The 16,284-nt window shown below is 36.3% G+C and overlaps 1 protein-coding gene across 1 annotated transcript; it reads left to right on the top strand.

Annotated features, from left to right (window-relative positions):
• Window positions 1-1,685: 1,685 nt before the first annotated feature.
• LOC123867454 (odorant receptor 13a-like) lies at window positions 1,686-10,221 on the top strand. The gene is made up of 9 exons (XM_045909499.1): window positions 1,686-1,803; window positions 2,472-2,659; window positions 6,002-6,165; window positions 6,705-6,958; window positions 7,281-7,383; window positions 7,937-8,036; window positions 8,792-8,899; window positions 9,448-9,612; window positions 10,171-10,221. The coding sequence occupies exons 1-9, from the start codon at window positions 1,686-1,688 to the stop codon at window positions 10,219-10,221; spliced, it is 1,251 nt and encodes a 416-aa protein (XP_045765455.1).
• Window positions 10,222-16,284: the final 6,063 nt, after the last annotated feature.

Genomic DNA, 16,284 nt, shown 5'->3' with positions numbered 1-16,284 from the left:
TATGTGTGTGTGTGTGTGTGTGTGTGTGTGTGTGTGTGTGTGTGTATGTTTGTTACTCCTTCACGCAAAAACTACTGGAAGGATTTGGCTAAAATTTGGAATGGAGATAGATAATATCCTGGATTAGCACATAGGCTACTTTTTATCCCGGAAAATCAAAGAGTTCCCACGGGATTTCAAAAAATCTAAATGCACGCGGGTGAAGTCGCGGGCATCGGCTAGTTGACAAATAAGCCCATGTATTTTAATTTCCAACATGTCTACTAAAGTACGCGGATTTCATCATTATCATTATCATCGTCAACCGATTGAGGTCCACTGCTGGAGAGATTTCCGCACGCCAGGGTACCTGAACAGCTTGAATCCAGCGGCTCTGTGAGACTGGTTTGATGTCATACGTCCAAAGTACAAGATAGTATACGTACCTAAACTACCTATACTGCAGGGTCTACTACGCTTTCTGGTGCGAGGTCACCGTTCCAGCCCTTGGGACCACAACGTATAACAGGTTTTCCATGCGATGTTGAAGTGGCAGTACCAAGTACAGAACCCAACCCGTTGAGCTATGTCGTTTACTCTGACTCTTCTACGGATTTATTCATTTCTAATTTGATCACGTAGAGAGTCTCCAAGCATAGCTTCTGAGTGACTCTGAGCTTTCTTATGAGGCTCATAGTAAGTGATAGCGACCACATCGCCAATAGTAGCTGCCTGTAAAAGCTAAAGTTACTAAAGCTTTTAGTTTGAGTTGTTATATCAAGAAAAATGCCACACCTCGACTCTGCCGTGTGCCTTGTGCTTATTCAATCAGTCAAAGGTTTCTAATGTCAACCTAAGAATCAAGTTTAAAAGGTTGCGGTGAGAATTCTTTGCTTCACTTTTCTCATCTATTAACTATGTAGTTGCTAGGTGCTCTCTAAACGCTAGCAAATTTTAATTTTACAATAAAAGGACTGCAACATATCCCATAGTATAATTATTTTAAGTACCTAACAAGAATTAATTACTATTCATTTGTGCGATCATGCGATGACCAAATGGATTAAGGGTCTTGAATGAATAATCGAAATTGAAATTTAATTGTAGTTTCAGTGATTTCAACCGAAGTTTCCATTAGACTTGCGTTAACGAAAGAAAAACTTTTTTTTCAAATGTAAGAGAAGAGCATAATTAGGCAATTAATTTAATTGGTCATTCCTTCATAGCCCACAGTCCGCGTTAGCCAAAGATATATGAATTCGAATCATTTTCGATATAAACTTATTCCATACAATCGTAGTTAGATTCTCATTTGAATACTAAGCAACCAAAATCCATAAAATTTTGCAGACACATTCTAAAAACTAATATCTGTGATTCTAGATTTCTCTAAAACTATGTAAAAGTTATAAAATTAACAATTGTATAGAGGAAATCAGCTTAGTATACATTCCTTGAAGTGTAAGAAAAAGTAAACATAAAAATTATAATTGAGTTTTAATAATATTATGTATGTTAAACTAAGTGTATGTATTGTAAATAATTATGGTACACCTTCTAACGTTTTATCGCACGAGATTTGGAGCAAGCATGGAAACGCGTCAAGGTCTATTATTTAAACTCGGATTTTGTCCAGTAAACTTTAGATTTGTCAGTATATTATTGCAATGCAACGTTGGTAACGTACCAAATTTTATTCAGACAACATGAGAATCCTAAAGTATTTATGGAATAAACTAACAAATACAAACGCTATACAGTTGGCGAGTGGAAAACTCGAAATATATTTTTTCGAGTCTGTGTATAGAGTTATTTACTTTACAGGTAGGAAAATATAGGGTGTCATTTCAGTTAAATTGTAATATTCAATAGCATGTTTCAATATTGTACAGGGTAGGAACAGTATATCCTAACACTTAACAGAGATTATGATACTAATATTATAAAGAGCGCAAATATATAAAATTTACAGTCTTAATATTAACACGATAGATTATAATTAGATTTTAGATAAGTTAATTTTAAAATTTATTATTTTATTGAATCCTCGATGGATATTCCATTCCTAGCTTCAAGTAGAAACGTAAATACAGCCATACAAAACATAATAACTATATTAGAGTAGGTACTTAGTAATAACTAGAGGATGTCCGCGATTCCGTCCGCGTAGATTTAGGTTTTTAGAGATCCCGTGGGAACTGTTTGATTTTCCGGGATAAAATGCCTATGTCAATTACAGGGACGCAAGCTACCTCGGTAGCAAACATACAAATCGGTTAAGCGGGTGAGTTTTTAGGAATCCCGTGGAAACTCTGATTTTGCGGGATAAAAAGTAGCCTGTGTCTGTTCTCAGGATATAAGCTAACCCTGTACCCGTCAGAATCGGTTAAACTGTTGGGCCGTGAAAAGGTAGCAAACAGACAGACGGACACACTTTTGCATTTATAATATTAGTATGAAAGTATGGATTTAGCCCTCTATATTCACTGCAGGTATCTCAGCTTCGGAGCGTGGAATTCCTTATTTGATATACAGTACAACACTGAAGACATCGATGGTGTTATTGGTGTTTTGCGAACTGTGGAAGTTGTTTACTGTGTCTTTGAATATCGAAGTGCTAATAAATAGCACGAACTCTATACTTATTCAATGTGTCGCCTACTACAAATACAAGATCATGGTAATTATAATATCTTACTAGATGATGCCCGCAACTATGTCCACGTGGGTTCAGGTTTTTTTAAATCCCGTGGGAACTCTTTGCTTTTCCGGGATAAAAATTCCCTATGTCAATTTCCGGGACGCAAACTACCCCTGTACCAAATTTCATATAAATCGGATAAATGGATGAGTCTTTAAGAATCCCGTAAGAAATCTTTGATCTTCGGGATAAAAAGTAGCCTATATCCGTCCCCGAGATGTAATCCGACTCTGCACCTTTCATCAAAATCGGTTAAACTGTTGGGCCGTGAAAAGCTAGCAGATAGGCTAGCAGGCATTTATAATATTAGTATGGATAGTATGATTCAATCAATCGATCAATCAATCGATCAATCAATCAATCAGCCTGTTAGCGTCCACTACTGGACATAGGTCTTCCCGAGATCGCGCCACCACACACGATCCTCCGCCATCCTCATCCACTCGCTATCCTCTTAAGGTCGTCGGTCCAGCGGGTCGGAGGTCATCCCATAGTTTAAATTAGTATGGATTAGTATGGATAAACTTATCATGATTAATATCATAATATACAGTCATGTACCCTCCTTGCGTCATATTCCTCATTTTTAACCCCCGACCCAAAAAGAGGGGTGTTATAAGTTTGACGTGTGTATCTGTGTATCTGTGTATCTGTGTATCTGTGTATCTGTGTATCTGTCTGTGGCCTCGTAGCGCCTAAACGAATGAACCGATTTTAATTTAGTTTTTTTTGTTTGAAAGGTGGCTTGATCGAGAGTGTTCTTAGCTATAATCCAAAAAAATTGGTTCAGCCGTTTGGAAGTTATCAGCTCTTTTCTGGTTTTCTTATTACTTTTATCCCAGGACCACCAGAGGTTACGTATTTTCTGACACAGGAAATATGTACGATTGAGTAGTGTTAGTAAGTACTAAGAAAGCAAGCCTAGCCTACGTGCTAGCTTGCTTAGACGGCCAATTTTCAGGTATCTGATAATCAAGGTACATAAAACCATTACTTACCTCACGTAAATTCTCCAAACTGATTTTTACGTATATTTTAGGCAATATCCTTAAAAATATGTCGCCAATACTCCCAGACACTTCCCGCGTCGGCCGTATTGCTTTGCAGACGCTTTAAAGCTCCCAAAATAAGTAATAACTTAACTGCACGTAAATTCTGACGCTCCATTTTTATATATGTCCACCAGACAACTATTTTAAAACCTTTTACAAGAAGACCGACCGATCCAGAGGGCCAATCATCCCCTAAATTCAATTTTAACGCCTCTGTGGGTTTGAACGCGAGGGCATCATTATCTACGCGCATGAGACTCAGTAAGACATGTATTAGGATATATTGACTTCTCTCTCACTCTCTTATAGTTTACTTATGTCAATTAATTATTAATATTAAAAAAAATCTGCTAAAAATTAAAAAAATTGGAGAATTTACGTGAGGTAAGTAATGTTTTTATGTACCTTGATTACCTGATACCTGAAAATTGGCCGTCTAAGCAAGCTAGCAGGTCTGTAGGCATGCGTTCTTAGTACATAGTAACACTACTCAATCGTCCACATTTCGTTCGTCAGAAAATACGTGACACGGCTGGTGGCCCTGGGATCTTTCACTATTGTAACAGAGGTTCATAATATTATGTCAATTGGCAAATGTCAAGTTGTCAAGATGGACGTTGCCTAGATACATAATTATTTATTTGAAAATAATGTTTTAGAAAACTCCGATACTTTGGATCGTAGGCGCGGAGTTTCTAATTTATAAAATATTATAATCACAGTTAAACGAGAAAACATCAATTCAATTATAATATCCAACAGTCAACCAAAGGCCACGAACAATCAACCCAAACCCAAACCATAGTCAAACTATTTTTAGGGTTCAGTAGGTATCTGTAGAAAAAAAAAGATGTAGCCTCGACTGTTGTAGTCGCGTAGGTGTGCATGGCACCATTAAATATCGTAGGAGGCGATGACCCTCCGCGCGGCTGAGGTTCCCGCATCGTAGTCGCTTTGTCGCGCAGGTTTGGATGATGCATTAGGCGCACCTTCTTTATATTTCGTCTGCTTGAACTCAGCTTATTTACTTTGACAAAATACGTTTAAAATTCATCATCATCAGGATCAACCTATCGCCGGCTCACTACTGAGCTCAAGTCTCCTCTCAGAATGAGAAGCTACCACACTGGCCAAGCACGTATTGGCAGACCTCACGCACCTTTGAGGGAGCATTATGGCCAACTCTCAAGCATGCAGGTTTCCTGACGGTGTTTTCCTTCACCACTTCGTTGTCTGTCTGTGTGTCATCTTTCAAGAGAATCAAAATTTATAAATTGGGTACTTCCCGTTTACGTAGAATCATGAAAGGCAGGTAGCAATATCTAATAGCCCAAGCACTCTACTTCTGTGGCCCAAGTAAAGAGAAAAATCCGACAACTGAATTGTCATTACATAAAAAAAAAACTTGTACGGAACTCTTCATGTGTGAGGCAGACTCGCACTTGACCGGTTTTTGAAAGTTATGTCAAATAAAAATTTGACATGCAATAACAAACAAAATGAAATACGAGCCACTTTATTCCTTATTTCATCGGGTGAAAGTCGATTTCAATTTAATCGTAGGTATATCTTGAAAAGCGAACTATTATACGACTACGTAAAATGGGTACATTTTTAAAGCAACGACATGTTAGAAACAGATATTTCGTTTTGGTCGTGTTAAACTATGTGAGTCATTCAGATAATTCTTGATTTATGTTCGGTCAAAAATATTTCATGGAACGTATGATTAACATAACATTGATGTTACTTTTGAAGAGATATTAGCTGCCTTATTGGATTTATATTATTATAGAAATTGGGTTTTAGAATGGCACAAATAAACGGTAATTTATGAATAAAGTTTAAAAAGCATGAAATAAAAATTAAATTAAAAATTTAAATAACCCCCGACACATAAACCTCTAAAAAGTAAAAAAATAATAGGTAAATATGTATGGGCCCTTTAAGAATAGTATAAATAGTAAAGTTTTTATCCAAGCGTTCGTTGCGTCGGGGGACCGCTAAAGACTATTCTTTCTACAACAGATGACTTTCATAGTTTATCATAGGTAGCGGTCCCCTGGCGCAACGAGCGCTTGGATAAAACTTTACTATTTATACTATTCTTAAAGGGCCCATACATATTTACCTATTATTTTTTTACTTTTTAGAGGTTTATGTGTCGGGGGTTATTTAAATTTTTAATTTAATTTTTATTCCTGAATTATTTATCTTAATTTCAATTGCTGTTTTATTATATAAACTTCTGTATCATCCGTTATTTTAGAGAAAAAATAAAGATGTTTTCAAAAATCTCGCATCGTCAATGGAGTCGCGAAATTTCGACCTTGGCACAAATGAAAGGAAAAAGATACTGGACGTTTGGCAAAAGAGGAACGAAGCATCTTTAAAACTTCTCTTGCTCTTAGGAACCAGTACCCTTATTTCATGGTAAGTGGTAACCATGCCGTTTTAAATATGTTTCTAGTAAAATTATCTTTTACGCACCAGTTCAATGAGATGATGACTTCTGAATAGAGAAAGCTTCTGACATAGAACTTAGAAGTAGACTTTTGAGTTTGACCCTGTAAGATATGATGATGATAAGAGCACTAGTTCATAAGGAACTGCAGTTGCCGGACCTGAAAAATTCAAAAACCACGGCTCGCTTCGCTTGCCTTGTGCTCCTAAGCTACTAAGCTCTTTTGGGGTGATTAAATTTCTGGGCCACATTTAAAATCGCAATGGTTGTATTTTTATATTCTTCAATAATAATATATGTTTTATTTACATTGCATAAGTTTAATAAATAGAAATAAAATACTACATTTAAAGGCAATCATAGCGGTTTGTTTAGGACTTAGGTTATTTGGATTTTTAACCGACTTCGACACGATTACTGCATGTATTGAAGGGAAATAAAAACTGTTGTGATGTATATTGTGATCTAAATACTGATAGTATATAACCGATATTCTCCATTGACTCAGGTTTATATACCCTCTAGTGGATGACTTGGAATACAATCTTGTGGTGGATGTCAAACTACCCTTTGAATACCAAACACCGACGCGGTACCCGTTCACATACATTGCAATCCTGATAAATTTTTTTTACATAGCGTTTTTTGTGATGTCGACTGATCTCATCATGCAATCACATTTGATGCACTTGCTCTGTCAGTTTGCTGTGCTGAATGATTGTTTTAGGAATATTTCGGTAGAATGTAAATTGGTTATGAAAGGTAATATTCTTTACTTTAGTACTAAATAAATAAAAGTGTATGTCTGTCTTTGACGCTACCAAAACCCAAACACCGTTTTTTTGTCTGTCTTTACTAATTATCAAAAAAAAAATGCGAGAACTATGCAATGAGTGATCTTGGCTACTTTATACTCTGGAAATAAACAAAGTCTCTATAAAAAATCTAAATCATGGCAAACGAAGTCGCGGGCAAAATCTATTAATAGCACTAATAGTTCAAAATAAATATATTGATGGAATAGTTACTAGTTATAAAATAAGCTTTTAGTTGGTTTAGTGTAAAGTTCACTTTTTTTACTTAGATGAAGTCATGAACCCAAACAATGTCAATTTCAACCAAAAATTCAGAAGAGAATACATACAACGATTTGGAGATTTGGTAGATCAGCACGTTTTTATTTTAAAGTGAGTGTCTGCATTTGGCTAGACAGGTACAGACCATATATTGTTTCAAAAAAAACTGCGCCAAAAGTGAGATTCAGATAGTGGTTCCACCACATAACGTGGAATTTTGCTTGAAATAGGATGCAACTGGTATGCCCAATTTTAACGCTAGAAACATAATAAAAAATCAGTTTTTTTCGTTTTATAGGCCCTATTTTTTTTTGCAAGTGCCTTTTGTTTTCAAAAGACAGTCACAACACTTTGAAATTTTTGAACGACGTTCTCCGTCAGGTTAAAACTAAAGCAGTAATGGAAAGCAGTAGGTAGGTGGTGACGAGAAAACGCAAAATAGAATAAAATCACCATCATGTAAAACAGAAGAAAAAGTTTACGGATAATCTACAATTCTATACCCTCGCCGATTTTTATGTGAATTTCTATTAAAGTTATAACAGCAAATGATAAAAATTTAAGAATAGCCGCAATGAACATTAAACAAAATTAAAAAGTGTTATTTCTTGAACAATGGCACGGAACGGTTCGTCGGACTGATACTAATTTGTCTGTTTTCCAGCAATACACTCAGACTCCGCGACGTGATGAGCTCGCCTATGTTAGCGCAGCTGGTTTGCAGCACGGTGTTATTTTGTTCTATTGGTTTTCAAGTCGCTACTGTAAGGATTTTACTACATAAATCACTCCCTGGCAAAACTACGATGTGAACACATTAGTGCGTTGTGTGATTGTGGTGTCGTGACGCGACATAAGACGATCGTAGCCATACATTTTCAAGTTTTCAAGTCAAAATCAAAGTCATTTATTCAAATTGGGTACTATTGTACACTTTCTGAGTGTCAAAAAATGATGTAATGTTTTTACAAAGGGACCATAGTATCCTACTAAGCCTCCGCTGTCCATCTGATCGTCCGTCTGTCCGTCTGACCGTTCGTCTGTCTGTCTGCGGGCTGTATCTCATGAGTCATGAACTATAATAGGCAGAGAACTGTTTTCACAGAATTTGTATTTCTTACTATTCTTACTTATTCCGTACCGTTGCTATAACAACGTTGGTATGGATTCGTGTACGAGTGCGACTCGCACTTGACCTTATTTATTATGAAGAGTTCTTTCCTACTTCCATGGTATTAGTCTTTCTTTTTTGAAAAAAATACAGCGGTGAAAAGTTATACCTAACTCAGAGATCACAGCTGTTTTAGTTGGAACTTGGAACATATTAATATTCATTCAGATTTGTAAATCTCTTATTTTTATTATTGACAGTTACAAAATGAGCTATAATGTAATTTAAAATGTTCCTTTAATTTTGTTAAGGTTCATACTTTTATGAATGACTTGAATTTTGAATAATTTACATAATATATACTTGTACTATAAATATTGGCTTTTTCAAACAATGTTAAATTTTCAGGCAGTGAACGTAAATTTGACTAAATGGTTTATGAGTTTGTTTTTTTTGGGCTACAACATGTTCGTCCAATATGTCATATGCAGATGGTGTGAGGAAATAAAAACTCAGGTTTGTTTTTTCATACATTCATTTCAACAGCTAGGAGTCCACGTTTTAAATCATAATTTATACAAGACAGATTTGGTTCTTAGATAATATGAACTATAGGTTAACTAGATTAAAGCTCCGGATTCCATGAAACTAATATGTAACCAAGTTTGTTGATTGCGTGGCCTATGGCCTAACTCTCTGAGAGGAGATCTGTGCTCAGCAGTGGGTCTGCGATGGCTTGATCAAGATGAAAATAATGATGAAAGTAGAACGTAGATGGTAGAGAGCACAGAGTAAGGATATGACATTATTACATACTTACAGAGCTTTAACTAAGCGGCCTAGACAGAGAAATCGTGCGTTAAGTGCGGGACCCGAACTGGCCTAAGTAGTTGAACGGGCCCTATGTTCTGGTCGTCGTGGTCGTCATTTACGATTAGATCAAAGGCGTCTCGGACTACTGTGCCTTTCTTTATTCTGTGGTAGTAGGTAGATGTTAAGCTGTGCAGTGAAAATTTGATAATTTCCGTAGATTAAATAAATCAAAAGCCATTTTAACATTTCAGAGTGAAGGGATCGGCGAAGCTGTGTATTGCTCAGGTTGGGAAAATGGTATAGTAACAGTGCCGGGGGTCAGGACGTCCATCCTGCTAATATTGGCGCGCGCGAACAAACCCGTGCGCCTTTCTGCTGGAGGAATGTACGACCTTACCTTAGAGGCGTATGCTACAGTAAGAAAGAAAAATGATTATTTTAGAAATTGCGCCACACATCACATGTTATAACTAAGGGTTGGTTATCCTGACGCTTCCCCCACTTGAACATTGAAGCAAAAATGCCTCAAGCAGAAGGAGCACCGAAATAAAATATGTCATGTGTGGCACAACCCAAAAAAAGGTTCCAGCTCAGCATAATGCTGTATTCCTTGTATAAACACAAGAGCATACAACGCTCATTTTCAGCCAAGACATTTTGACGAAATGCGGTATAGAGATAGTTTGCATCCCGGTGAAGGACATAATCCCATAGAACTCCTTGATTTTCGGGGTAAATAAAGAATAACATTAGAAAGCAAGAAAAAAAGAAAAAACATTTATTTTTAAAAGCATTACGTCTCTCTCCAAGATTCAAACAATCTCATTGGCACCTTTAGCCAAAATCGATTTAAGCAGATACGCCGTGAAAAGGTAACAGATATACAAACATACAGATATACAATACGTATAGGTACGACACACTTTGACTTTCATATGAAATGGAAACCTAACTTTTGATTCATTTATTTTCAGATAGTGAAAACTTCTTACAGTGCTCTCACAGTTTTGCTTCGACTTCGATAAGTTTTAAGAAATTTTTTACAACAATTATATAATTATTATTAATTAAACGAATTGCCCGTTTTTAATTCAAAATGCTAATAAATATTTTTAAAATAAATAAACAAGGTTGATACTTAAATATCGAGAGTTTCATTCATCATTAATATTAAGTAGCCTGTACCGGATACCTTTATAGCCATTTACCATTTACCTTTATATAGGCTGGGTACCTAATACCTATATAAAGGTGTACCTAAGCAAAGTCGAAGTGCGGTCTATAGATTTCAGCCTTAGTTCACTAGGCGTCTTTATTTCAATTCTGCAGCTCCGTGTTGCCGCTGGTCTGTATAAATATAAATAATCGATGCCACATGTCAGAGTATAATTACGGAAAGGGCGTGTGTAGTCACAGACGTTGATTCCGACCGGCTTTGAAACTAATACCACTTCCGTGTAGGTTTTTGAAGTGTTGTAAACTATAAATACCATGTTTATTTACTGTTTTAGGGCGTTTGTGCACTCATTCGTATTCGTTTTCGTAAAAATAAGTACGATTTAAAGTGGCCGCCATACAAAACGTACGTACGCGGGAGATAACTGTATCGTATTTTTACGAATTAACGAATTGAATACGAATTATGAGTATGATTATTACGAGTTCTGTACTCGGGTATTTATGAACGATAAACTTTTATGTATAAAAATAAATAAAACCCGTTTTAGAATGTACAAGGTGTCCCTTTCATATATTATGATACCCCGCTTGGTATAGTTATCTTACTATGAAAATTGAAAATACTAATTGTTTTGTTCATGAATACATTTTAATTTTTTTTTTCTGTAAAATGACCACATATTCACGATTTTCAGATTTTTTCCTTTACTTGTGTTATAATACCTACCTGCCTTTCATGATTCTAGGTCAACGGCCAATATATGTAGGTTTTCTTGACATATACGACGGACGGACAGACAGACAGACAGAAAGACAGACAAAACGGTTCCGTTTTACCTTTTATGGTACAGAACCCTAAAATCACACTAACTAAAAAATAAGTAAATACCGTATACTAAAGTTGTTAAAATGCAAGACCAAAAAAAAATTTTCAAAAGAAAAATAAAACCGACTTCAAAACCACAAACACTAAAAAGTAAAAAATAACTTTTGTTTAGCTACACTTGTAATGTGCCTAGGTATGAAGTCGAGCGAGCATATTGAAACAAAATTAGAAATCCAAGAGTGAAGCTCGCCCGACTTCATACCTAGGCACATTACAAGTGTAGCTAAACAAAAGTTATTTTTTACTTTTTAGTGTTTGTGGTTTTGAAGTCGGTTTTATTTTTCTTTTGAAAATTTTTTATTTCACAATTTTTAGTGGCCCCACTGTACTATAATATGCTATGCCCAGTTAAAACCCTACTGTTTACTAAGCTATTACACTGATCGCGAGCAATTTGCTCCTATCCATTGAGGAGTTCTGTTCTCCATCTCCAAAGATATTCATCAGATCTTCACCAAATTTATATGGGACCACCTGCACAGTATACCCTTTCAAACAAAAAAAAATTTTCCAAATCGGTCCAGGGGTCTTTGAGTAATCGGGGAACATACATAAAAAAAAAAAAAAAAAAAAAAAGATTCCGACGAATTGAGAACCTCCTCCTTTTTTGGAAGTCGGTTAATAATATGAAAATAACAGCAAAGATAAACGCAAATAGTATACGAACGGCAGATTCACTCGTGCAAATATAGAAGAGATAGGTTTACCTATTTCTATTTCTATTACTATGATGGCAAAATTCGTAGAACTGTAGAACTCATTATATTTACCTACTTGCTTTAGCGACCATGATCAAATGTCCAAGTATTTATGTGCGATAAAATAGGTATTTTATTAATTTCTCACTTATAGATACTTGGGTATTTTTAGAATAAAATTATCTATCTATTACGATTCATGAGATACAGCTAGCAGATAGACAGACGAACAGATGGAAGGACGCACAAATGGACGGACAGTGAAGGCTAGTAGGTACTAGGGTCCCGCTAGCTTAGCGCCATTCGGGTACGGAACCCTAAAAATCACGTATTCTATAGCCTCACAATTTATACTCAACACATACTCAACAGTAGTATTTACCTACATACCTACTACTAAAACCCTAAGGAACTTTTTCAACTTTTTTTTAATAAAGGGTTTTCCAGCTACCGTTTTTTTTATTTTTTTAAGGAAAATCCGTCATGGATACCACCGGCCACGGAAGAGCCCAGTGGTTATTAGGACAATACTCTTTGATATGCAGAGATAACCTACATTTATTAATCAAAGCAACTATGCATATTGCACAAACCTGTTACCGTCGTCGTAGATAGATAGATAGTAGGTACCTACTAGATTGTAAGCCCAATTAACAAGGCATCCTATTATGCTGAACAACGCCTCTCTTGTTACTTTATGGCATATATTGCTGTTCAGCAAAGCATCTAGACGAAATAGTTGCACATAGTGTTCCATAGAGCTTTTTAACCCCTGACCCAAAAAGAGGGGTGTTTTAAGTTTGACGTGTGTATCTGTGTATCTGTCTGTGACATCGTAGCTCCTAAACTAATGAACCGATTTTAATTTAGTTTTTTTTGTTTGAAAGTTAGCTTGATCGAGAGTGTTCTTAGCTATAATCCAAGAAAATCGGTTCAGCCGTTTGAAAGTTATCAGCTCTTTTCTAGTTACTGTAACCTTCACTTGTCGGGGGTGTAATAAATTTTTAATTTGCACTTGTAGAATGTACAGGTAAAGCCCCTTCATATGATACCCCACTTGGTACAGTTATTAGAAACTGAACATAACTTCGCAGAAAAATATAAAGTAGGTTCCTATAAATAAGGAGATCCGTAGGAGAACCAGAGTAACCGATGGTGTAGCCCAAGGGGTTGCGAAGCTGAAGTGGCACATAGTTCGAAAAACCGATAAACTTTGGGGTACTAAGGTGCTAGAATGGCGACCTCGCATCGCAAGCGCAGAATTGGAAGACTCCACACTAGGTGATAGATGATATCAAGCGAATCGTACTCGTAGGGAGCCGCCTGAGCGCGTGGAAGTCCCTATAAGAGATCTATGTCCACCAGCTGCAATGGACGTCTATCCATTTTCCATCAGTTTGATTACAAACCTGAATACATGTCTGACTTTTTAGACTAAGTAATTAGTCTAAAAAGTCGTCTTACGGTAAGCAAAAATCTTCAAAATTAGGATTTAGTTTTAAACTTTTTTTCCTCCAATGAAGACAAAAAAAAATCTAAGAATATGCTCGCTCGGTTTAAAAGTGGCAGCAACAAGTGTAAATTAAAAATTTATATCACCCCCGACAAGTGAAGGTTACAGTAACTAGAAAAGACCGAAAAGACCTGATAACTTTCAAACGGCTGAACCTATTTTCTTGGACTATTCCGCGCCTACGATCCAAAGTATCTGAGTTTTCCAAAACATCCAAAACATTTTCAAATAAATAATTATGTATTTAGGCAACGTCCATCTTGACAGCTTGACATTTGTCAACTGACATAATATTATGAACCTAACGGTTATATCTAACCTTTTTTTCTACAAGAAAACTAGAAAAGAGCTGATAACTATTAAACGGCTGAACCAATTTTTTTGGATTATAGCTAAGAACACTCTCGATCAAGCCACCTTTCAAACAAAAAAAAGTACATTAAAATCGGTTCATTCGTTTAGGCGCTACGATGCCACAGACAGATACACAGATACACAGACACACAGATACACAGATACACACGTCAAACTTATAACACCCCTCTTTTTGGGTCGGGGGTTAAAAAAGATCTGAAATGACCATTCACTGAAGCCTGCATTCTAAAATCTGTATAGTGAAATAACTTTAATTCAGCCTTCGGCTTCTTGCCGGGCGTGATGTTTCAGGTTCTAGTGCAATGATTTTAATTAAAGTGCAATGAGTGAGACTCAAATTGCGAAAGTTTTGTCCTGGTTTTTAATAGTCGAAATATTCGTTGGAAAGCCCTGGGCATTCCTTACATGCAAATTAAATAAAAATCGGTCAAGTACGAATCGGACTCGTACATCAAAGGTTTCGTACCATCGTACAAAATATAACACTGATAGGGTTCCGTACTCGAATGGTGCTAATGGGACCCCATTTACTAAGACGTCACTATCCGTCCGTCCGTCTGTCTGTCACCGGGTTATATCTCGTGAACCGTTATAGGTAGAGAGTTGAAATTTTCACAGAATGTGTATTTCTATTGCCACTATAACAAAAAATAATAATATTTTTAAAATGGCTGCTATGATAATTTAAAAAAAATTAAAAAGTATTATTTCTTGTACGATGGTACAGAACCCTTCGAGTGCGTGTCCGACCCGCACTTGGCCAATTTTTTGTACTCTTTCATGGCGGCCATTTAAAAAATTGTTATAGCAGTAATAATTCTGTGAAAATTTTAACTCTACGGTTTTTAAGATATACAGCCAGTGATACTGTCAGTGACAGACAGACAAACGGACGGACGGACAGCGGATGCTTAGTGGGTTCCGTTGCCACCTTTTGTGTACGGAACCATAAAAAGACATGTACATGGTTTATTTTTCGAAGTGCAGAGTTATGTGCAGTATCGAATGCTCGCACACGAGCTTTATTCAATGAGCAGTGGTAACATGACTCCGAGGTATTGTTTTATTTTTCGTTATAAACTCCGTTTTGTTTTATCAGCAATTGTTTTATGAATCTTTTATAACTTGCTTTTGCCCGAGGCTATGCGTGCGGAATTTTTTGTTTGTGTTACGGTATTTATTCAAGCTGGTTAGTAAATTATCCGCTAGAGCTTTTAGCCGCCGGCTTAACCGGAGAGTCGAAACAAACCAATTATATTGGAAGTAACGGCCGGGTTCATTTGATCACATCACCCGAGAAATATAGACCCACCAAAAACATTTCATGTAAAAATGTAGCCAAGACTCACAAGTTCATAATGTTTTCACTGTTAAAAAGTTATGAGATCTCTAGTAGAGCCAAGCCCCTAGCTGAGCTTAGATTTGTGCTGGCCATGGGACCTATCCCAAGTCCAAAGTAATATAGCTCTTAAATGTTCTTGACTGTATCAAATTTATAACAATAAATAACAAATCACTCTATTTACAAGCTCTGATTCTACAAACCCTACATCTTGGTAAAAAAAGGACGGCTTGGCCGTTTAATGTTCGTAAAACTATTACATGACATAACATATTTTAAGGCCTTAAGGAATAGTTTGTTCGGCAATTACTAATTTGTATTGTACTTCGTGATGGTCGCAGAAGCAATTCCGGGCTTAGATGTCATTTCAGATAAAAAATCCACGATCTGTAAACGGCCAAGCCGTACTTTTTTTACCAAGATATAGGGTTTGTAGAATCAGAGCTTGTAAATAGAGTGATTTGTTATTTATTGTTATAAATTTGATACAGTCAAGAACATTTAAGAGCTATATTACTTTGGACTTGGGATAGGTCCCATGGCCAGCACAAATCTAAGCTCAGCTAAGGGCTTGGCTCTACTAGAGATCTCATAACTTTTTAACAGTGAAAACATTATGAACTTGTGAGTCTTGGCTACATTTTTACATGAAATGTTTTTGGTGGGATTCCATTACTTTTTGGCAGGTGACCTAGATTTTTTTGGATCTATTTTTTGTAGGTACATCATTTTCATGGCCAACTCTCTATCGTTACCTCTTTTTTTAAAAGCTTTTATTCAACTTGCAATGCACTAGTATGTAAATATGTTTGTTCGGGTGGAATCTTGCAACTCAATTTTGAAGCAGATATACCAAATTTCAGTCTTTTAGGACTTCAGGAAACACAGATACTTGGTACGTTTGATAAATCTGCCACGGACATCTTATCCTGAAAACTTTAGAATTCGAGCAACAGATTTTACAGATATGCATCTCATATACAAGGGGATGAAGGGGGACCCGATTTCTTAATTTATCTGTTGTTCATAATTGTTGACATTCCTACTTAATGCCAAATTTCAGTCTTCTAGAACTTAAGAAAGTACCCTAGAATT

This window comes from Maniola jurtina, chromosome 8 (genome assembly GCF_905333055.1).
Source record: "Maniola jurtina chromosome 8, ilManJurt1.1, whole genome shotgun sequence".
NCBI classification, from domain to species: Eukaryota; Metazoa; Arthropoda; class Insecta; order Lepidoptera; family Nymphalidae; genus Maniola; species Maniola jurtina.
The sequence above is the reverse complement of the archived record's forward strand: the minus strand, read 5'-3'. Positions and strand labels throughout refer to the sequence as shown.